This window comes from Triturus cristatus, chromosome 7, assembly GCF_964204655.1.
Source record: "Triturus cristatus chromosome 7, aTriCri1.1, whole genome shotgun sequence".
NCBI classification, from domain to species: domain Eukaryota; kingdom Metazoa; phylum Chordata; class Amphibia; order Caudata; family Salamandridae; genus Triturus; species Triturus cristatus.
The window spans coordinates 1,018,075,181-1,018,097,457 of record NC_140590.1 but is presented as its reverse complement, the minus strand read 5'-3'; the positions used below and the strand labels follow the sequence as shown (position 1 = coordinate 1,018,097,457).

Sequence of the window (22,277 nt, the reverse complement as noted above, 5' to 3'; positions counted from 1 at the left end):
GGTGGTGATGGATTTCGCTGTTGATTGCTGCCTGCGGGATCACAAGTCACCCTGATGGCCCCTTTAGCCATGATTGTGGATGGAGGTTTTGCCGCGTGAATCTTTCTGGACTCACTATGCTGTGCATTATTCCTCCATCTAGTGGTTGGGTCCGGAATTGTTTGCCCCCCCCCCCCCTCCCCCCAGGTGGGCGTCGACATGCCGCCATTTGGTGTCCTTCGTGACGTCGACGTGCTTCCTCCGGAATCTCCCACCTTTGGCCGCCACATTCAGATTCTTTTTTCTGCTGTTGGGTCTGGATCGTTACGGAAGAGTTCCAGAGTTTTGTAAGAGGAATCCAGGAAAAGAGAAGAAAATCGACAAAGATCAAAGGTTTCTGCTACACCAGACTTAAGGTCAGGTAACCGCGACGACGAGGGAGAAGGTTTCGACCGAGATCTCGACGACCAACGGAGAATGCGCTCGCAGGGGGCTCCCTGAGCGCTGGAATGGACAAAACACCTTTCAAGTTTTGCACCAGTTGCCACCACAAATACGCCCAGAAGGACCAGCATCCAGTCTGCAACCTCTGCCTGCTGCTCGACCCCAACAGCGAGGACTGCAACGCATGCTCAGCGTTCACACCCAAGACACTCTGAGTAAAAGAGAGGCAGGGAAGGGCAAACCACACCATGCAGGGCCCACCTCCATTGCTCTGGGACTTGGGCCTCTCCAGTGGAGAGGAAGACAACATTGCCGAAGGACCAGAGGACTGCACGGTCGTCGAGGTCCATAAGAAACCGTCTAAGGGGTAAGGGGGGAGTCGACCCCTAGACACTCGAGCGACACTCGAATGGGTGAAGCTAAAGCCCCGAGCGACACTAGTAGGAGTGAAGCCAAGTCCTCGAAGGGAGCATTGCCGCCGAAACACTCAACGAAGGCAACAGCAACCAAGGACAGTCAGCCGAGCGGATCCTTCGAAAGGGACTCCCAATCGACGAAAGCCCTCGAAAAACCTAGATCGTTGAAGGTTGCCCCCGAAAAGGACACCTTGACGCTGAGAAAAGAAGGGCCTGCATCGACGTCCTTGAAGCGAGGTGCTCCAACCCTCGACGCTGAACATGCCGCCGAGATGGAGAGGAAGAGGAGGCTCGAGGCCGAAATGGCAAGCATCCTGCAACGAAAAAGGTACTTCGAGAAGATGAGCCAATACGCCATCCCGCCGAAACCCGTGCTCTCGTTGAGAGAAAACGAGGACGCTGAACTGCCACACACCCGAACCGGTCGAGGAACAAGAGAATGAACGCTATTATTTCGAGGGCGATGGCAACGAGGATCAGCAATCCTACCGGGACTCTACGTCCTCAGGGGCACACGACTTTGAATGGCAGGATCTCAATGCCGAATCGGCAGAAGAAGGGGTAGACGCCTACCCTTCGAGGCCTTCGCCGCCAGACGACATGGGGATCTACAACATGGTCGTCCAAAAGGCTGCACAGACGTATGGAGTGAAAATGGAAGAAAAGCCCAAGGCATGTTAGCTCCTGGAAACTCTACTGCCTCAACAAACTAGGAGCCAGTTCCTGCCCATGTTCCCTAGTGTGCTGGACCAAGGAGGAAAGGCCTTCAAGGAACCAGCCGTATGCAAGGCTGTGACTCCAAGAACTGAGAAAGTATAAACATTCATCTAAGGACCCTGCAAACATCCAAGGGTCAGTACCAGCTGACTCCATAATTGCGGCAATGGCTAGGAAGCGGGCCAATGTGCCCACTAATGCTGGACCTCCTCCGGACAAGGAGAGTAGGAGGATGGATCCCACAGGGAGTAAGGTCGAGAGAAATGCGGCAATCCAGTGGCACATCGCAAACTCCACGCCCTGATCAACAGGCACACATACCAGCACTGGGAGGAAGTGTGGTAACTCCTAAAGCATCTACCAGAGCAGTACCAACAAAGAGCGGCTCACCTGGTAGGGGACAAAAGCATGGCAAACACATACTTAAAATCGGCCTTGGAGGCTGCAGAGAAGTCCTGCAGACTCATGATGATAGGGGTGACCGAGAGAAGACACGCATGGCTCAGAATGTCTGGATTCAAGCCAGATGTGCAAAGCAACATCCTGAACACGCCTTTTAACGGAGTGCAACTGTTTGGCGCACCAGTTGATGACAAGTTAATGCAGCTAAAGGACAACGAGACAGCGAGGTTCATGGGAGTGCTGCAGTTCAGGGGGATGAGAAGGGGTACACCCACAAGAAGACCAGGTGGTAGGGGGGGGGGGCAATGTGCCTACCACATCGCACCAAACGTTTCAACAGGGCTTACCAGAGGAACAACCAAGGCCAGCAGCAGCAGAACTGGCAGTACCAGCCCCGGGGCCAGTCCTTTCGAGGGCGTGTAAACGGACTAGGACAGACATGAGGAGGAGGCCAACAGCCCCCCTCCAAGTGACTTCGCCATGAATCCAAACCCCACCCTAGCAACACCACGGGGTGGGCACAAAGACAAAAGAAAAAACAACAAACGGATGTTCCACCACAAACAGTGCCTCAAACACTCAACACCAGTAGGGGACAGAATAAGAAACTTCATCCAGGAGTGGAGGAAGGTCACAACAGACAAATGGGTAATGAACATCATACAATACGGATACTGTATAAAGCTAGAGAAACCATCTCCAAACAGAAAACCAAGAAGCAAGGCACACTCAGCAAAGGAGCTCTTGCGACTAGAGGTGCAAGAACTCCTCAGCAAGGTGGCGCTAGAGATGGTGCCGGACAACCAGAGGAACAAAGGGGTCTACTCAACTTACTTTCTCATGCCAAAGGTGGACGAAACACTAAGACCTATCCTAGATCTGAGGTTTGTGAACAAATTCATAAAAACTCAAAGAATCAAAATGACTTCCCTACAAGAAGTAATGCCACAAATGCAACAAGGAGATTACATGGCAACTATAGATTCAAAGGACGTGTACTTGCACATCCCCATCAACCACAAACAGTCTACTGAGGTTTGTGATCAACCAATGTCACTACCAGTTCACAGTACTGGCATTCGGACTCAAATCCGCACCAAGGGTGTTTACAAAATGCCTAGCAGCAGTCGCAGCACACCTACGAAGGCAAGGAATATACGTATACCCCTACCTCAACGACTGGCTCGTAAAGGCAAGTTCGTACAGCCAATGCAACCAACGCATCCAGCAGGTCATACTAACACTGACGCAACTGGGTATCTCAATCCATTGGGAAAAATCGTCAACTGAGTTGGGAAGTTCTAGTGGTTGTCACACATGCAGTGCATCAGGAAATAGTGTGGTGGAACAAAGAAAACCTATCAAAGGGGAAACCATTCACACAACCAACTCCAACAGTGACTATCACAACGGACGCCTCCCAGCTGGGGTGGGGCGCGCACATGAACAAGCTGAAGGTGAGCAGGCTATGGTCGCAGCGGGATGCGGACAAACACATCAACTACCTGGAACTAAAGACAGTGTTCCTAGCCTTAAAAGCTTTCCAGAAGGAGCTGTACGGAAACAGGGTGTTGATCCAAACTGACAACACCACGACCATGTTCTACATCAACAAACAAGGAGGAACACAATCAGTGGCACTATCGGGGCTAGCACAGGAAATATGGACATGGGCCATTCCACTAAAAATAGACCTACTTGCAATACCTCTCCCGGGGAAGGACAATGTGGAAGCAGACAGACGTCAGCATCGCACGAATGGGAGATCAACCAATAGGAAATAGAGTATTCTGGAAGTGGGGTACACCGCAAATAGACCTATTTGCAACATACCAGAATGCAAAATGCCAACACTTCGCATCCAGGCAACCAAACCACAGGTCGCAAGGGAATGCGCTATGGATAAGTTGGTCAAAGACATTTGCATACGCTTTTCCCCCTACACCACTGATACACAGGGTACTCCGCAAATACAGAATCAGCAGCATGTCGCTAATACTAATAGCACCGCAGTGGGCCAGACAGTCATGGTACTCACAAATAGTAGAGATGGCGCATGCACCAGCACAGATTCCCAAAAAGAAGGGACCTGTTAATGCAGAACAGACGGGTGCTACACCCAGAGCCAGAGAGCCTCAGCCTAGCGGCGTGGCTCCTGAAGACCTAGAGTTTGCACACCTCAAACTACCGGCAAGCACAATGGCAGTGCTCAGAGAAGTGAGAAGACCTACCACAAGGAAATGCTACGTTGCAAAATGGAAAAGATTTTCCGAATGGTGCATTAGGGAGAGACTCCAAAGGAACATTACAAAGAAGTCAACAGTACTAAAATACTTAACACATCTACTGCAAGGTAAACTAAGCTACACATCCCCAAGAGAATCTCACCTCCAAACAGAATGCCAGCACCGGCATGGAACCTCAACTTATTGCTAAATCAACTGATGAAGGCACCATTCGAGGCAATTCATAAGGCTACACTGCACATGCTCACGCTAAAGATGGCTTTCTTAGTGGCTATCATATCACTTCGAAAAGTGAGTTGCAGGCGCTAACACTACAGGAGCCCTGTTTGGAGATTCACAGTGATAGGATTGTATTGAGAACGGACCCACACTTCATGCCGAAAGGTGGTGTCACGGTTCCACATCAACCAAACAATCGAAATACCTAGTTTTTTCCAAAAACCAACCACTAGCACAAAGGGCGCTGCACACACTGGACACCAGAAGGGCTGTGATGCACTATATAGACAGGACAAAGGAGTGCAGAAAGACGATGCAACTCTTTGTCTCCGCCAGCAATTCTTTGGGACGACCAGTTACCAAAAATACCATTGCACAATGGGTTGCACAAACCATACAACTATGCCACAAACAAGCAAGGCAACCGTTACAAGGAGCAGCTCATGTGCACTCAACAAGGAAGAAAGGAGCAACAATTGGGTTTCTAGCTCACATACCAATTCAAGACATTTGGCAAGCTGCAACATGGTCTGCAGTGCACACGTTCACTAAGCACTACTGTGTAGATATCCAAATGAACAAAGAAGCGCAAGTGGGACAGAAGGTCATGCAACACATATTCAGTAACCAGTGCTCATCTTCCACCCAGCCACCACAATAAGGACAAACCGCTACAAAGTCTATGCACAGCATAGTGAGTCCAGAAAGATTCACGCTGCAAAACGTATAGTTTCTTACTTGTCGGTGTAGTTTTGCAGCTTGAAGACTTTCTGGATTCACTAGCGAACCCACCCTCTTCCTGAAAGATGAGACAGGAGGAAAGGGATTCAAAGATGAAAGACTTTAAAAAGCAAGAGGGAAGACGAGAATGATACAAGACAAGAAAAAAGAATCTGAATATGGTGGCCAAAGGTGGGAGCTTCCGGAGGAAGCACGTCGACGTCACGAAGGACACCAAATGGTAGGATATCGACGCCCACCTGGGCCACGGGGGGGAAAGAGAAAAAAGACTACAATTCAGGACCCAACCACTAGATGGCGGAATAATGCTCAGCATCGTGAATCCAGAAAGTCTTTAAGCTGGAAAACTACACCGACTGCTATGAAACTATTTGCTTCTCGTGCTGCAACAGCAAGGCCAATAACCTACCCATCTTATCACCCTCCCTATGTAGCCTCTGTCTATAGTCTATCAGAGTGAACATGTCAATTGTATCCCATATGTCTCCTAAGGTTTGTCTGCGCCTCTGCCTCGGGGGATCGGTTGTCAGTAGTATACCTTTGTATGAGAGCTAATTTCCGTTCTTACTCCCTGACGTCGCTATGGAAATGGTGTTTTCTGCTATGTTTTTGTGAGACATTCCCCACGGAGGACAGCCATAATCGTGTCACATTCCCGTGCCCTTGTGGATGCTGACACAGTTCTCAGCAAAATAACTGGTTAGCACATAAAGATGTCTGATCAAAAAAGCAGTATGGTTCAGAGTTTCTGGCTGAAGCTGCCAAGTATTGACAGCCGATCAGGTGCGATCCCTAGTGTATGTAAGGAGCACCGGCACGTTTTCAGATCGGAATCTGACCATATGCTCAATCGACTCTATGCTGTCCCACAACTCCCCCGAAACAATATCTTATCCAGCCTGCTGCACATATGATAAACTGTGAATAATAGGATAACTCTTTGTGCAGGGTACAGAGTTCTCCAGCATCTATGCAGTCCACCTGTGCCATAACTTCAGTCAGTGTGCCTGCCTTGGCCAGTTTCACCAACCCCCGTGGGGCGGTCTCCTGTCAAGGAGACCTTCCAGGATATGATTGAAATTTCCTGCCCAGACCAATAGGATACTTTTGTATGAGGGCAAGAGATCTTGTAGCTTCCAGAAGTAGCCCTTATCGTGGTTGGGAGGATATACATTTAACAGGCACACCTTCCTTCCACCAAGAGCCCATAAATCTGGGCATATTGCCCCTTCACATCAGCCTGGGTTGCCCTATGCTGGAATGGCAGTCCCGGGCTATCCATATAAACACACTCCTGGCATACGTTGAGTGAGTGGAGGAGTACTATTGGCCACATCATTTTTTAATTGTTTGCCAGTTTCCTCATCAATCAAATGGGTCTCCTACAACATTGCTATACCTACCCTGTGGTGCCGTAAGTAGTTGTGCTATAGCGCTTGGTGTAATCAATCAAGCCCCTGTTGGTCCAGGAAATGAGCTTCACAATTTCTGCCATATATGCGAGTGTCCCTGCTACCATCTTTCCATTTTACCAAAGGCAGAGTCCACGAAAGCCCCTCCTGTGTCTGCGCCATGCATACCATTCTGTACTTTCTTTGAAAACATGTGCAATGCCCTGACCATATTGCCTAACAAAGTAAAACATAATCCCAACTGAACCCAGTTTCCTCCTCAGGTAAGCACCTAAAACCTTTAAATTATGATGTATCTCCATGCATATAGTAGTCCAACTCTTCCCCACCCTCCTCTACCTCAATACCGCATTCCAAAATCTAAACTGTGCGGTCTAACAAAACCATTCACATAGGAACAAGGAAAAAAGTACAATTGCAGGTGACATCTGCCCCCATAGCGGTCCCTATAGTGTTGAAAGATAGTTCGATGCTGTCATGGGTTGCTTCTCTGCCACCTCAGTCAGTCAGCGCACTGCTTACCAGGTCCTTGTAGGTTCCCCATCACAAATGAGCAAGGATTTGTACGGGGCCAGGCCTCACCCTGTAACCAACCGTTTTGAGAGCCGCCCCCTCATATAGGATTGTCATATGACAGTAGCTTGTGACGATGTCAGCGAGGAAGCATCTCCTGAGGCCTATAACATGTCCTGTTCACGGTCCCCAGCTACATCCAGTGTGCCATCCGGTTGCACCTCTATGCGCTGCGTCTCCACATTGTGATCTTCCTCCATCCCCGTTGTTCAGCAGACCCGCTGGGTCTTTTCCTGTGGTCTCTCCCTGCAAGTTCCTCCACCGGACCCTGAGATGTCCCTCCGGTCCAGCCAGGCCTTCTCCAGAGAGCCAACAAAATGGGAGTGGACCCCCTCCACCACCATCAGCCTGGCTGGGTACAGGAGCATGCATCGGAGGATAAGTGTACAAAGATTCTGTTTAACAGCCAAGAAAGCTTTTATTAGGGCCTAGACTCAGCGTGTGCGGCATGGGAAAATTAGTAGTGTGCTTCCTTCAAATCTGGGATTTCCATTCTTTCTGGCCCACTGCAGGATGCTATCTTGGTCTCCATAGTTGATGATGTTTGCATTATTTGGGTTGTTTGACATTACAATGTGGTAAAACACAACGCATTCCTTTACCACATTTTTTTACCAAGCATATACTTTTACAACGTATGCCATCACAGCAAAATTGATGGTCTTTTTAAGGTAAGCATTAATAAAGTAAAAAGGTTGTGTGTGTGTGTTTGTGTGTTTGTGTTTGTGTATATATGTGTGTGTGTGTGTATGTATATATATATATATATATATATATATATACTTGTACTCAAGGAATCACAATCCGACGTAGCAGATTAAGTCGAGCCCACACCATCAGTTTCTGCAGGTACGTTTTTTAATTAGATTGCAGACAAGGACGACACGTTTCGACCATGTCCGTGGTCTTGGTCACATGACCTCTGCCTACACATTATTAAAAGGTACAGTCAGCATTACACATAGTCATAGACATAAAAGAAAGTAAATGTTAACGTCACATTTTGAAAACAAAAGTTGATGCCAAACTGTATTAGTGTACTTAAAATCAAAGTAGCAGACTAAGTTCTCAAGTGCATTGCAAGCATGTTATTTAGTAATCGTTTGTTCTGCAAATTGTAGACAAAATGTTTCCACCTGGTGTGTTGTGCGCTAGAGTTGGTAATGCTATACAAGTGATAATCATTGTTTTGTGAGTGTAGTGCCCGTTTTGCGCTAGCACACGTCAGTGATACTTATTCAAATGATGGTCATAGTTTATTGGGTCTAGTACCCTGTGTTAGTAGTAAGGAGAGAGGAAAGACTCAATCTTGAAAGATAATTCGATATGGATCCTATTCTATTCGGAATCATGTCAGTTTGGAATCATGAGACTGTGCATTCAAAAAAGTGAAGGTTTAGTACCCGGTTTGAATTTTGAAAGTATAAATGTGACTTGGAGTGAAATGGGGTTGTCGGCCCGTGACTCCAGTGCTCCTATAGCTAACGTGAAGGTCGGGTGGTTTGCAGACGTGCTCTCCTGAAAAAACACAATAAATCCACACGGTTAGAATCTCTTAGGTGACAATCAGAACAATAACATTAGCATATTAGAAGTAAGAACAAACATGAATTTCTCAGTGGTATGCACATCTCTAGAGTCTACTGTTGTCTCATTAAAAACAAAAAGGTGTGAAGTGTGAAGAAAGAGGAAAGGAGCGAATATTCAGTCAAGGCAAGATTAAAAGTGTACAAATTGAAGTTTACAGGTGGCTGTACAGCTCCTCGTCCTGATTCAGGCCGTTAGGAAATCTAGTGCCTGCTAGGAGAATGAAACGTGACTCGTTTATGTAATGCAGATATTCGATTACCTCCCCTTGGATTTGGGTTGACTGTGTCCAGGCCAAAAAATCTGGCTTTGGTCCAGTCACTCCTGTGTTCTTTGGAAAAGTGTCTGTCTGTACTGTAGCTTTGGTCATTGTTAGTAATCGCACGCCAATGTTCTAAAATTCGTTTTTTCACTGCAAATCTCGTGGACCCTATGTACCAAAGGCCACATGGACAAACTATGGCATACACTACATACTCAGTGTTGCAATTTATTGCATTGGGTATTCTCCATTTGATCTTAGTCCTTTCTAGGATAGTTTCGGTGATATTGCTACTATGTTTGCAGGCTATGCATTTGCCGCATCTGCTGAAGCTTTTGCTTTTCCTGAGCCAATTATTGTCCTTGGGCCGGAGGTGACTGTGCACCAAAATGTCTCTAAGTGATGCACTCCATCTGAGTGTGATTGATGGGGAAGTAGTTATTTCATTACGCAGAATGGGATCCTGTCTGAGGATATCCCATCTGTTCTTTAAGATCCTGCGTATTTGGTTAGATTGACTGCAGTATCTAGTAATGAACCTAGTCGGTTCCTTGGTTTCAACTTCTTTTCTTTTCCTGGTTCTACTCTTCTCTAGAATCTCTTCCCTGCATTTTTTTTCTGCTTGATGTAGTGCCTTTCTCGAGTAACCTCTTTCTTTAAATCTTGCTTTCATCTCCTGTTTGGTTCGTGTGTATGATGCCTCGGTACTGCAATTGCGTTTGGCCCTTAGGAATTCACAATGGGGGATTCCCCATCTAAAGCTAGGTGGATGCGAGCTAGAGGAGTGTAGGATAGAATTTCCTACTGTCATTTTTCTAAAGAGGTCGGTACTGACTTTCCCATTTTCAATAGTCCATTTTAGGTCTAGAAATTCAATATAGCTTTGGCTGTAGTGTCTTATGAATCTTAAGTTTACATCATTCAAATTTAAGCAATAAATAAAACGATTAAGGTCACTTTCTGATACATTCCTAACAAAGAAAATGTCGATATATCTCGACCACTTTGAAACGTTGCAATACCAATGTTCAGTAAGGTCATTCCAGAGCAACTGCTTCTCCCACCAGCCCACCAAAAGATTGGCGTAGCTTGGGGCGAACCAGGTGCCCATAGAAGTTCCCTGCAATTGTTTGTAATATACATTCTCAAACAGAAAAACATTTTCTTTTAGGCACATTGCAATCATATCAAGTAACGTGTGTATGTTGCAGGGATTCAGCTTTGCGTTTTCTAATAAAGAGCTTACATGCTTTTAAGCCATCTTCGTGCCGTATGCTCGTATACAGAGCTTCAACATCTAAACTGACCAGCCAATCACTATCCCTTATTGTAATGTTTTGTATTATGTGGAGGAAATCAGTCGTGTCCTGTAAGTAGGACTTAAGATCTTTAACAAAGGGGAATAGAAAGTGGTCCACATATATGCTAGTGTTCTCCATTAAGCTGTTTTGGGTGGATACTATGGGCCTACCAGGTGTATTGCTGCTGTTTTTGTGTATCTTTGGACGCAGATATAATGTGGGAGTGGTGGGGGTATCATTTTTTAAGAATTGTTTTTCGTCCCATGTTAGAAGACTTTGTTCATACCATCTTGCAAGCTTGTCATGATATTGTTTTTTTAAGTCGATGAGATCTTTCTTGTCTACTTTACCGTAGCAAGTATTGTCATCGAGCTGACGGTGCGCCTCTTTGATGTACATGGTCCATGTCATAAGGACCACGTTACCTCCTTTATCGGAGGGTTTAATGACCAGTTCTTGGTCTTTTTGTAAATTATTAACAGCCTCCCATTGAGATTTGGTCATGTTAGTATTCTCTTTGGTTGTATTAAGGAGTTTGAGTAGGTCTTGGGCTACAAGGTCACTAAAAACGTCAATGTTGTCTCTGACAAGTGCAGGTACATACTTGGATTTGGCTCTGAAACGTGTGAGGGATGCCTCACCGGTATTTATGCCCTGGAGATTGGAAATGTCAGTAGTATGTGTGGGATTAAAGGGGTTCAGAGGAACAGTGTTAGGTTCTTGGGATATCTGTTGTTCCAGGGTTGTCATAATTTGTAGGGTCCGGATGTCAGCAATAGTTAAAACTGAGTCACAATCATTGCTGGGTGCTGTACATTTTTTGTTACTGTTATTTTTCCAAGCATGCATTTTGCATAATTTCAATTTTCGTTCAAATTTATACAGATCAACCCTAGCTTGTGCATAGTCGAACCCTGTCTCGGGACAAAAAGACAAGCCAAGTTCTAGTACACTAATTTCGTCATCAGATAGAATGTTATTGGTTAGATTAATTACCGCTCACTTGGGTGAAATGTTCTCCATTATTGGTTCTTTGCTTTCTGGCCTCTTGTCCCCATGCCAGTTCTTAGATTTTCGGCGCCTGATGTTTCTTTTCTGGTTTTGCCTTCATTTTCTTGTCTTTTTCCTTTTGGCCTTCCTCTGTTCGAATGTTCTTTTGCTCTCTGTACGAGCAGAAGTTCCCGGGAAAAAGACTGTTGTTCCAAACTTAAAGATGTTGCGCTATCTAGCGACTCTTGATCAGAACTGAGATCGGTAGTGGACCCCTCCTTGCTTGTTTTCAAGAATTCCAGGGCTCTGTCTTTTTTCAGTTCTGTTCTCATTTTGTCATATTTCTTTGCAAAAGTTAATATGCGTCCTAAGGCATAGTTAATTTCATCACGTACAAACTTGCGCTGTTTTCTAGCCTCATCTTTTTATAAGGCTCTAATTTTATCATCCACCAATTTATTTATGTATGTGTGTATGTGCGTGTGTGTGTATATGTGTATATATATGTATATATATATATATATATATATATCTATCTATATATCTTGTTTCTTCGGGGGAGTCCCCAAGCCCCCCAATCTAATTACCTTTACAACCCAATACCCCTACCCACCCTAAACCCCAAGGAGACCCTTACTACGCAATACCCATGCCTATCCCTAAACCCTAAAATTACCTTTACCATACTTTACCCCTACCCAACACACACATTTATACTTACCTTTTATGTGTGGTATAGGGATGCGTTGTAAAGGCATATGCGATGTAAACAATTTTGTGGTACAAATGCGTGGTAATGGTACTGAGTGGTAAACTTTGTTAAGACGGTTTCCTATTGATTGCTCTCAATGAGGAGGAGGGCGTCCGATTAAGGCTCTGTGTGCGCTCTGAATTGCACAGAAGTGTGGCAGGACCTTGTTGTGTGGCAATCCTGTCATCCAGTGTTCAAAGAACACCTGCCTATGAGGTGTCCTTCTCTAGCCGTTCCGGGAACCCCAGGAACCGCAGATTACAGCGTCTGGATCTCTGTTCTGTGTCTTCCAGGCGCTCGTCAAGTTGGCTGGGCTGATCCGAGAGACTACATGCAGAAATTGCCAGATACTTCACTTCTTTGGTGAGCACCAGTAATTTTCTGTCAGTCTCTTTAGGGCACTCAGAGAGTCAGAGATCCACCAGCAGCAGATTACCTTAATGGTGATTGCTTCCATTTTGTGCTCCAGGGTCTACGCGGATGCACTCCCTCTGTTTGCGCCATTCCTATCCCCCCCACAACACCCCCCCCCCCCCCCCCCCCCCTTGCGGCAGGTACCAAACTCAGTCCTCAGCAGGCCCCCCACACTCTGAGACATCTTGTCAGCCATCTTGCTTGGCCATGCCCTCTTTACTTGCTCTCTTGAGCGAGAAAGATGTTTTTCAAGAAAAGTAGCAAAGGTGGTAGTGGCTGTTGCCATGCGATACAGTAGTATGCTGTGCTTTAAAGTTGTACACAGAGCTAGAATATCTTAAAGTATTAGTCAAGAGAGACCACATTTATGGAGACATAGTCCAGGTAATTTTTGATTCTGGATAGAGCTTTTTGAAAGCCAACGGCTCCCATGGACAACAGAGGGCTAAATGATGGCGGTAGTACAGGATTGGCATTGTGTGAAAGAATATATTGATGGATAAGTTAAATTATTAGGCCGCATGAAAGAAAGCAGTCAATATTGTTTGGTTTCATCAGAATGCGAATGTGTTCTTTAGCTGTAAGTATTGGGACAACTTCGACTTGGTTGGCTGATGTGGCTAAGACCGAAATGAGGTATGCTCTTGGTAGTTGTAGATGTTTGTCCAACTCATGTTAAGATGTGTTTTAAATATGTTGCTCTGAATAGCAGACTGGGAATTGCATTATTAGAATGTTTTGATTACTTTTGAATTCCAGTAATGCGCAGGGTTCACTGATAAAAGATCAGTAGAATTTATCATTACATTAGTTAACCACTGTGATATTTTTTTTTTACTTTTTTTTTTTTTTAATAGGCTTCAGGATCTGGTGATGTGAGCTGCGTGGATGAAATCCTTAAAGTAAGTTATCTTGATATTTTATTGCTTTTTGAATATGAAGTGGTTGTAGTAACTTGCACTATTCATTTTAGTACAGGGGTATTTCACCTCAATGCCTTAAGTTTCTCTCCTTTGTTATGACTTAAAAGGTTTGACTGAAAGTATTGGCTTTCCCTGTAAATTTAAACTGATCGAACAGTGGGTCTCGTACCTCTTCTGTAGTAAGAGCTACTTATGATCAGTGAACATCATTGCGAGCTACTGAAGGATAAATAAGTTGTGCATTGTTACCATATATCACCAACTTCATTGTCTTGAATGATAATGTCCATAAAGCCAGATACTATGATTTGAGAAAATTACTTTAATTGGGGCACTATGACAGGGCTGCTGTGTGCCAGTGAGAATGCCATCTTTGGGATGTATGAACATGTGTGCGTGTGAATGGGATATATGTGTATGGGTGACTGAGTGCCTGTATCGCATGTACTTGTGGCACAGGACATGCCTTTCGTCATATGTGGCAACGTTGCATGTATAACACAACTGGGAGAAATTTAAAGTGCAGAAAAATGTTCAAAGTATAGAACATTTTTCTGCACTCGAAGTTTTATTCCACTTAAAATAATAGTTGCATTTTTCAGTTATACATATGGCACAGTGTCCACTAGCAATTGGGAGCAAGAGGCTTTCTGTTTGTAAATACAAAACTTTAAAATGCGAGAAAATTAAAATGAAGAGTTAACATAATCATTAAGTTAACTTCATTAGAATTTTATTCGAATTAAAAGCATTCAGAAACATCATTTGGTTTTTAATATGCAGTAGACTAGGACTTTTTGTTTGAGTGAAATATCTTGGTGATTTAGCTCTTCACCTCTGTGCCCCAGCCTGGGTCATAAATCTGACTGAGCACTGCTTAATATTAGGCTCTGCTGCCTGCAGCCTGTTGATAATGTAAAATAAACAGTCTTCCCTTAACTTTAAAAGGAAAATATGACCCTGCCCTTATTTAAAAACGAACTCAAGGCTGTGAGCTACTCGGAATGTGGTTCGGAGCTACTGACAGCTCGCAGTCAGCTGGTGATAGAACAACTATAGTTTTGCAGCGTGAATCTTTCTGGATTCACTATGCTGTGCATTATTCCGCGATCTTGTGGTTGGGTCCGGATTCGTAGTCTTTCCTTTGGTGTTTTTTTTTTTTTTTGTAGCCCAGGTGGGCGGCGACGACCCACCATTTGGTGCACCTCCCGTGACGTCGTCGTGCTTCCTGCGGAAGTCCCACCTTTGGGGCGCCATCTTCAGATTCTTTTTTCCGCCGTTGGGTCTGGATCGTCATCGGGAAGCTCCAGAATTACAATCGAAGTTAGAAGAAAGAAAAGCGAGTTTCGTCGATAAATACTAAGAAGATATCACAGGAAAGGAAGAGATTTAATCAGGAGCGCGAAGAAAGGAGGTTCAGCGCCTTTTTCTTCGACGACCTAGGAGAATGCGCACTCAGAGGCCCTGAGCGTAATGGACAAGACGCCATTCAAGTTCTGCCCAAACTGCCACCACATGTTCGCGCAGAAGGACCAGCATCCGGTCTGCAACCTCTGCCTACCGGTCGAACACCAGAGTAAGGACTGCAACGCCTGCTCAGCCTTCGCACCGAAGACGCTCCGGGTGAGAGATCGACAGAGAAGAGCCAACGCCAGCATGGATGGCAAGGGTAAGGCCCCGTCGCTCTACGATCTGGGCCTCTCCACGGACGACGAGGACAACGTCGCCGAGACAGCCGAAAACTTCACGGTCGTAGAGACCGACAAGAAAAAAGAAGACTAGGTAAGAGAATCGTCGAGCGCAAAACAGAAAGTACCTCAAACACGAGGGTGACTCGAGAAAATCAGAGTCTAAGTCCACGAAGGGAGCCCCGGCGCCGAAAACTTCGACGACCAAAGGGGGAACCATGGACAAGAGGCCGAGCGGATCCTTCGAAAAGGACTCCCTGGTGCCGAAAGACGCCGAAAAGCAAGGGTCGTCGAAGACAACCCAGGAAACGGGGCGATCGACGCAGAAAGAACGGTCGACGTCGACGCAAGTTTCATCAAAGACCCGCGGTCGACGCCGAAAGCATCTCCGAGATGGAGAAAAAGAGGCGGCTCGAGGCCGAAATGGAGAACATCCTTCAAAGGAAGAAGGAGTTCGACGCCAAGATGAAGGAATTCAAGATTCCAACGGTTTCATCGACGGACGTCGTCTAGGTCGAGGACGAATTCGACACCGAGGGCCTAACAAGGGATCTCGAAGAGGAAGACGAGACCGATTTATGACGGAGAAGCCGAGGAAGAAGACCAGCAGTCGTTCTACGGCTTGGCGCCATCTACCAGCCACGACATCGAATGGCAGGATCTCGACACCGAAAACCCGGAGGAGCCCGTGGACACGTACCCTTAGAGGCCTTCGCCACCCGACTACATCGGGGGTATACAATATGGTGGTCAGGAGCGCAGCGACAGCCTTCGGCGTCAAACTCGACGAGGAGAAGCCGAAAGCCGATTTTCTCCTCGAGACCCTGCTACCCATCCAGACAAGGAGCCAGTTCCTCCCCATGCTACAAAGTGTGATGAATCAGGGGAGAGAAGCCTTCAAGGAACCAGCGACCTGCCGGTCGATCACGCCCAGGACAGAGAAGAAGTATAAGCACTCTTCCCTGGACCCCCTTACATCAAAGGTAGCGTGACCGCCGACTCCATCATAGCTTCCACGGCCTGGAGAAGGGCCAACGTACCAGCAACTTCGGGCCCACCACCTGATAAAGAGAGCAGGAGGATAGACCTCACAGGAAGTAAGGTCGAGAGGAACACCGCAATGCACTGGCGCATGGCGAATTCCAATGCACTCCTCAATAGACACCAGTACCAGCACTGGGACGAGATGGGGGAGCTAGTAAAGCACCTCCCCGAGGAATACCGCCAGAGAGCCTCACACCTGGTAGACGAAGGCAAAAACATCGTCAACTCCTGTATAAAGACGGCATTGGACGGGGCAGAGACTTCAGCAAGACTCATGGCCATAGGGGTCTCCGAGAGAAGGCATGCATGGCTAAGAATCTCGGGATTCAAACCGGAGGTGCAGAAAAACATCCTTGGCACCCCCTTCAACGGAGAGACACTGTTCGGAGCAACAGTAGACGAGAAGCTCACCCAGCTGAAAAAAGAAAACGAAACGGCGAGGTCCATGGGGGCCCTACAGCTGAGGGGAATGAGGCGAGGCAATCCCTCGGAGACCCTACGGTAGGGGAGGAAGCCAGCAGGGGCCGTCGCTCCAGACGTTCCAGCAGGGTGAAAGTCACGGACAAGGTCAACAGAAGCAAAACTGGCAGTACCAACCTCGGGGCCAGTCCTTTCGCGGGAGAGGGAACTGACGTGGCCAGAGGAGGAGAGGGGGTGAACAGCCCTCATCAAAGTGACTCAGCACGCAAGGACGCCTACCCTCGACATGCCCCCAAGGGTGAGGCGCGAAACAGTAACATCGGGGGGGAGAGAAGGATCAAAGGCCTACGAGCATACAACACCAGTAGGTGTTAGACTGAGGTTCTACCTTCAGGAGTGGCGGCGTATAACCCCAGACAAGTGGATACTGAACATCATGCAGTACGGATACTGCGTAGAGTTGGAGAAAAAACCGCCAAACAGAAAGCCAAAGGGAAGGCAGAGATCGGCTCAAGATCTGGACCTACTCGGAGAAGAAACACGGAAACTTCTAGAAAAGAGAGCCATAGAGGCAGTGCCGTTCAGAGAACGCAACAAGGGGGTGTACTCAAACTACTTCGTGGTCCCGAAAGTAGACGGAAACCTCAGACCCATCCTGGACCTGCGGTACCTAAACAAGTTCATCAGGACGCAAAGGTTCAAAATGACTTCGCTGCAGGAGGTACTGCCCCAAATAAGAGACGGGGACTTCATGGTCACCGTGGACCTCAAGGATGCCTACCTGCACATCCCAATTAACAGAAGACACAAGGGCCTTCTAAGGTTCAACATCGACCAGGAACACTACCAGTTCACAACCCTGGCCTTCGGATTAAAATCGGCGCCAAGGGTTTTTACAAAATGCCTGTCGGCGGTCGCGGCCCACCTACGAAGGCAGGGAATACACGTCTACCCCTACTTAGACGACTGGCTGGTCAAGGCAAACTCACGCGAGAAGTGCGAGAGGCACGCAAAACGCGTAACAGACACTCTCACGAATCTGGGGTTCTCGATTCACTGGGGGAAGTCATCGCTGGAACCGGAGCAGGTGAAGATTTTCCTGGGGGCAAAAATCAACTCCCTGAACGGTACAGTGGTGCCCAGCGACAGGAGGACAGATGCCCTGCTGAAGGAGACGCGGCTTTACCAGAAGGGGCGAGCTCTGACAGTGAGGTCAGTGAGCAAGATGATGGGGATGATGGCGTCGTGTATCCAGCTGGTGCCGAATGTATGCCTGCACATGAGACCATTCCATGAATGGCTACAACAGCAATGGTCACAAGCAAACGGAAGTTGGGAGGATCTAGTGGTTGTTACGCACGCAGTGCAGGAGGAGATAACTTGGTGGAACAGAGACAACATGACAGCAGGGAGAAGCCTGACACCACCAAACCCAACAATGACCATTACCACAGACGCATCGTAAAAGGGGTGGGGAGCGCACATGGACAACCTCAGAGTGAGGGGTCTGTGGGCTCCAGCAGATGCGGTTCGCCATATCAATTACCTCGAGTTGAAAACAATCCTGCTAGCCCTGAAGGCATTCCAGAGGCATCTGTACAACCAGAGGGTGTTGGTTCAAACGGATAACACCACGGCAATGTTCTACATCAACAAACAGGGGGGGGACACAGTCGTTCCCTCTCTCCTCGCTGGCTCAGGAGATTTGGAGATGGGCCATACCTCTCAGGATAGATCTACTGGCAATTCACCTACCGGGGAAGGACAATGTGGAGGCAGACTGGCTAAGCAGGCAGACCTCGGCATCGCACGAGTGGGAGCTCAATGGCCAGGAAACGGAGAAGCTTTTCCGGAGATGGGGAACTCCCACAATAGATCTCTTTGCAACACGCCAAAATGCAAAATGCCAAAGCTTCGCGTCCAGGCAACCAGATCAGCAATCCCAGGGAAATGCCCTATGGATAAGCTGGTCGAGGACATTTGCCTACGCCTTTCCACCGATACCCCTGTTGCACAGAGTGCTCGACAAGTGCAGAACCAGCAACATGACTCTGATCCTAGTGGCTCCGCAGTGGGCAAGGCAGACATGGTTCTCACAAATTCAAGAAATGGCGCAAGGCAATCCATACAGGTTAGAGAGGAGAAAGGACCTGCTCTCAATGCAAAACGGAGAGGTCCTGCATCCGGAGCCAGAGACCCTCAACCTGGCGGCATGGCGCCTGAAGACCTAGAGTTCGCACGCCTAAGATTGCCGCCGAGCACTATGCAAGTGCTACGGGAGGCAAGGAAACCAACTACTCAAATGCTACAGCGCAAACTGGAAGAGGTTCACTGTGTGGTGCAGGAAGAAGGGCCTGCAAAACAGAATGACAAGAGACTCAACAGTACTGAGGTACCTCACACACCTTCTAAAGAGTAACCTCTGCTCGAGCTCCCTAAGGGTACACCTAGCGGCGATCGTTGCATACACCAGAGGTGAGAAGGGTGGAAGTTTCTTCACTTCGCAGGTGGTGAAGAGATTCATGGAAGGAGCAAAAAGAATGGCCCCTCCGAAAAGGTTGCCGCCGCCGGCATGGAATCTAAACGTAGTTCTGACGGAGCTCATGAAGGCACCGTTTGAACCCATTCACAAGGCCACACTACAAATGTTGACGATGAAAACGGCCTTTCTAGTGGCCATCACCTCACTACGCAGAGTGAGCGAACTTCAAGCACTAACACTACAGGAACCCTACATTCAGATTCACAAGGACAGGGTAGTCCCGAGGATGGACCCACACTTCATGCCCAAAGTGGTGTCGGCGTTCCACATGAATCAGAGTATTCAGATGCCAAGTTTCTTCCAAAACCCGACTTCAAACGCAGAAAAGGCCCTGCACACCCTCGACGCAAGAAGAGCGGTGATGCACTACATTGAGAGAACCAAGGATCTCAGGAAGTCGAAGCAGCTGTTTGTGTCCTTCGCCACTAGCTTCATGGGTAGGCCAGTGACTAAGGGCACCATCGCTAGATGGATTGCCCTCACTATTCAATTCTGCCACAAACAGGCTGGACAGGAGCTAGCGGAAGGGCCTCAGGCTCACTCCACAAGGAAGAAAGGGGCCACCGTTGCCTTCCTGGCGAACACGCCCATCCAGGACATTTGTCTCGCGGCAACTTGGGCATCTGTGCACACGTTCACGAAACACTACTGCGTGGACATTCAGATGAACAAGGAAGCACAGGTTGGACAGAAGGTGCTTCAACACATTTTCAACGACCAACGCTCATCTTACACCCAGTCGCCACAAAATTAGGAAAACCGCTACAAAGTCTATGCACAGCATAGTGAATCCAGAAAGATTCACGCTGCAAAACGAAAAGTTTCTTACCTGTCAGTGTAGTTTTGCAGCTTGAAGATCATTCTGGATTCACTAGCGAACCCACCCACCTCCGCCAGGAAGATGAGGCTGGAGGAAGAGGGGGTAAAATGGAAAAGATCAAAAGGAATGAAAACGTACAGAAAAATGGACTAGAAAGATTTATCAATCGCCTAGGGTTTAAAAAAAAAAAAAAAAAAAAAAAGGGAAAGGAAAAAAGAACCCGAAGATGGCGCCCCAAAGGTGGGACTTCTGCAGGAAGCACGACGACGTCACGGGAGGTGCACCAAATGGTGGGTCGTCGCCGCCCACCTGGGCTACAAAAAAAAAAAAACAAAGGAAAGACTACGAATCCGGACCCAACCACAAGATCGCGGAATAATGCACAGCATAGTGAATCCAGAAAGATCTTCAAGCTGCAAAACTACACCGACAGGTAAGACTATTCGTTTAAAACCTGACTTAAGTCTCGATGTGAAAAGGAGTATGTTAGGATGAAGTGCTCTTTTCCATTCTCTTGTCGCAATTTTGTAATTTCAAATTTGACACCGCTATCTTAAGTTCATGCAGAATGTAATTGGTGTTTTTATTCCTGAGATGCTTGGAAGGTGTGATGTCTTGTGTTTAAATTTTCAGTTTCTGGCTGGCTCGCACAAGTATTTGAAGTCTAGGACGCACTTAGTTAAACAAAACATTGTTCGATGGCGCAATACTTTTTTTAATATATATTTCATATATTCTACAATTCACCGTTCCCGTAAATGTTGATGGTCTGTTAATTTCGCTTATGTTCAGTTTCCCAGTTTGACCCAGAATATTGCTTTGAGCAGGATGAAAAACTTCTCTGTAGTGTTAAAGGTGTCTGAAGCACTTGGACGGAGCCTCACCAGTCAGTCCCTTTTTTTGTTTAACATACATTCTTTCAACTGCAACCTCTGTTTCTGTGTTTCTTCATTCTAATGCTGGGGTCTAGTGCAGGGAAAAACTTCTTTTCTTGACACAAAAGCCCCAAAGGTTGCAAGAATTTCAGATGGGAAAGCAAAAGAAAATTCCTTCATGTTGTCATGTACCAACTCAGTTTAGTTTGTGAGATTTACATGTTAGACTTTCTCCTATCCTATTACAGTCGACCCCAGCTCATCTAGTATCAGCTCACCATTTTTAGATCCGATTTTGAATAAATTCAAGAACACCTAGTTTTGCAGACATAAAACAATTCAGAATTTTAGAACTCATGTTTCAAAGAAATGGGCTAAAAAGCTATACATGTTGCTGCTCATGAAATATTCCAGTACTTTGTGGTATTCCAAATAACCGTCCCAAACAAAATCTGACCTTTTGTGAAAGGTTGTATGTGAAGGTCAGGGAGCCACTGACGTAAAAGAGGAAGTAGTCACCAGCATTCGATACTGAATAGCAGGAGCCTCGAGGTTGACCGAAAAATGTTTGCTTAAAGCCAGACGTGTTGCACTTTTGCAAACGAAAAAGCGACTTCTAGTTTTTGAAGGGTTTTTGGATCCTGCTAAGATCAACAGTCGAAAGTAGTCCAGGAAGAGAACCTGGAGCTCGAGCCTCCGACTAAGCGTGAACCACATGAGTGCTTCTCTGAGGACAGCGGCGATGTTGAAGACGTCTCCCTCAAAGAACAGGGTGCACATGAGTAGCACTCATAAGACTTCAAAGCTGACTCTCCGGAGGAGGGAGTAAACTCCTATCTTTCTAGACCCTTAACACCAGACGTCTTTGGTTTCTACATCTGTCAAATGTAAAAGGCAGCAGGCACCTAACGGATGCAACTTGAGGAGGAGTAAGCGTAGTTCTGTTTCTTCCCTTAAACCTCATGCCATCTCACAAAAATAATTTGTACCTCCTATTGCTCCCAAGCATCTTCGACCAAAAGGATGCTTTTTAAAGCCTGTGTCCTGTGCAGCGTCTTCAGTGAAAAAGAAGTACAAGGATTCCTCTTGGGACCCCATGTTCATTGGGGGCAGTGCAGTGGCTAACTCAGACATTGTGGCTTCAGAGGTAAGTCATACATAGATGCACCCCTCGAACAAGGAGATCAAGAGGGTGCACATAGTTGGCAGAAAAATGGTGACGATCAAAGTCACTCAATGGAGAATTTCGAACTTCACCTCACTCCTCAACTGCTATGACCACCAACCGTGTGAGGAGATTGAAGGCGCAAGACTTACTGCAAAACCTTACCAAACAATAGAGAAAGATGGTGAAGACAAAAATCCAGGAGGGGAAGCTCATTTCAAACATGTCCCTCCAATCAACCAGAGACGCTGCAAGCATGGTGTGTAGATAGGGACAACATTAAGGAGGCACACCTAGTATTCAATTCAGAAGTGCAGTCCTCAGTTATAAATATGCCCTTCACAGG

General features: G+C 46.8%; 1 protein-coding gene across 2 annotated transcripts in view; it reads left to right on the top strand.

Moving 5' to 3' along the window:
- The window catches only part of AFF4 (ALF transcription elongation factor 4), an 862,537-nt gene that overhangs the window by 249,434 nt on the left and 590,826 nt on the right, over nucleotides 1-22,277 (top strand). For both annotated transcript variants that reach the window (XM_085618067.1, XM_085618066.1), the window contains exon 6: nucleotides 13,312-13,356. In XM_085618067.1, coding sequence (XP_085474193.1) covers nucleotides 13,312-13,356 — 45 coding nt within the window. The remainder of the gene's footprint in view (nucleotides 1-13,311; nucleotides 13,357-22,277) is intronic.